The sequence below is a fragment of the Oryzias melastigma genome, linkage group LG3, assembly GCF_002922805.2.
Source record: "Oryzias melastigma strain HK-1 linkage group LG3, ASM292280v2, whole genome shotgun sequence".
NCBI lineage: Eukaryota > Metazoa > Chordata > Actinopteri > Beloniformes > Adrianichthyidae > Oryzias > Oryzias melastigma.
The window spans coordinates 11,205,294-11,207,440 of record NC_050514.1 but is presented as its reverse complement, the minus strand read 5'-3'; the positions used below and the strand labels follow the sequence as shown (position 1 = coordinate 11,207,440).

At 39.3% G+C, this 2,147-nt stretch overlaps 1 protein-coding gene across 1 annotated transcript in view; it reads left to right on the top strand.

Moving 5' to 3' along the window:
• The first annotated feature begins 1,270 nt into the window (after positions 1–1,270).
• zgc:158482 (uncharacterized protein LOC100009650 homolog) overlaps positions 1,271–2,147 on the top strand; it is a 9,553-nt gene continuing 8,676 nt past the window's right edge. The window contains exon 1 of the mRNA XM_024295637.2: positions 1,271–1,984. Within this exon, the coding sequence (XP_024151405.1) occupies positions 1,504–1,984 (481 nt within the window). The 5' untranslated portion in view covers positions 1,271–1,503. The remainder of the gene's footprint in view (positions 1,985–2,147) is intronic.

Below are 2,147 nucleotides of genomic sequence, written 5' to 3'. Positions count from 1 at the left end.
TATAAATTTGTCTGCACAAATACTAACTTGTGCAGACAAAATGCTAATTTATGTGTAAGAAAAAACATTTTTTTTACTCACAAATACGAATTATTGTACTCAAAATACTATAATGTTTGTGCCCATTAAATGCACGTGTGCATAAAATACTTTTTTGTGTATACGAATTGCTTAGTGCCCACAAAATACTAATTTGCGCTTAAAAAATGCTAATTTGTGTGAGCAAAATACTATTTAGAGCCAAACAAAATGCTCATTTGTGCATACACAATACTAATTTGTGCCCACAAATGCAAATTCATGCCCACGAAACACTAAGTTGTATGTACAAAATGCTAATTGTGCCCACAATAAGCTAATTTGAGAGCATGAAATACTACTTTGAGCCCCAAGTCCTAATTTATCTTCATACAATAAAAATAATTTATACTCACAATATGCTAATATGTGCACTTGAAATACCACTTTGTGCCCACACATGCTAAATTGTGTTCACAAAATGATAATTTGTGCCCACAAAATCCAAATTTTTCAAAAATCTTCCTTTTGCTCCCAAAAAAAATACAAATTTGTCTACACAAAACTCTAATTTGTGGCCTCAAAGTGCTAGTTTGTACCCCAAAAAATATTAATTTGTGCATACAAAAAGCTAATTTGTGCCCACATGATCATTTGTGCACACGAAATACTTATTTGTGTTCACAAAATGCTAAATTGCTCCCACAAAATCCTATTTAAAAAAAAAATCTTACCTTGTCCCCCAAAAATACAAAATATAAAGCAAAAATACTTATTTGTGCTCTCAAAATGTTAATCGTGCACACAAAATACTCAAAATATGCTAAAAAATATACATATGCACTAATTTGAGGACACAATTACATTTTTTTGTGCACAAAATACTGTTTAGTGCCAAAGAAAACACTAATTTGTGCACATCAAATGTAAATTTGTGCCTACAAAATGAAAATGTGTGTGCTCAAAATACTAAATCGCAATCACAAAATGCCAATATAGGCGCATAATAAATTTGTGCAATCAAAATGCTGCTAGTTTGAGGTGACAAAATACAAAATTGTGGCATGAAAATACAAATTATTGCCCCACAATAATAATCTGAGTGAACAATTTGTCCTTTTTTCCTGAATGTCATGTCCAGGGCCATAAAGTGTCTCCCTCGTTTTTTTCCAGATCCTACTTTCTCTCTGCATGGATCCAGTAGATCCAATATGTGCTGTTACTTTAAAACCTCATTGTTGACACTCTTTTCCTGTGTTCTGGTTCACTTACGCAGGGATTTGGTTGCTTAAGACGTACTTTCTTAACTAAGGAGCATAACATATGTGACTGTTTTTTTCTCCTTTCAGCTATTCAGAGAACTTTAGATCATTCTGGGAAAGCTCCGCCCCGCTGAGCAAAATCCCTTTTTGCAGCATTCCCAGTTATGCAGCAGCGGTCGCCTTTTCCAATTTCCCCCTTTTCAAAACAAGCCCATCATTAAAGATGGAGCTCTATTTGTTTTCGCTGGTTGTAGGCCTTCTGCTGCTCGTGCCGCTGGTCCTGAGGACCCTTTTCCCGTACTTGTGGTTGGACATCTCCTTCGTCGTGGACATTTTGAGGATTTTCGTCACTTTTGTCTCGAGGCGCAGAAGGAAACCCGTGTTTTTCGCTCTGGACCGCTTCTTGGAGCAGGTCGTGGCCGTGCCAGAAAAGCCCTTCGTGGTGTTCGGAGATGAGAGCTTGACGTTCGCGCACGCGGACGAGCAGAGCAACAGGATTGCGAACGCGCTGCGGGCGCACCCCGGGTACACGGCGGGGGACACCGTGGCGCTCTTCATGGGGAACGAACCCGCGTTCGTCTCCACCTGGCTGGCTCTGGCGAAGCTGGGCTCTCCTGTTGCGCTCCTGAACTCCAACATCCGCAGCAAATCTCTGCTGCACTGCTTCAGCTGCTGCAAGGCTACGGTCCTGATAGCAGCTCCAGGTAGACTGTCAAAGTTTGACAACTAGAAGAAACACCCCGAAACGACACACTGCTTGGAAAAATAAAGTAAACGTTTACATTTAGAGACCCACTTCAATTAAAATTGAGCTCAAAATTGAATTTTTGGGTATTTCTTTATTCTAATTGGTGTGCATCAAAAGCA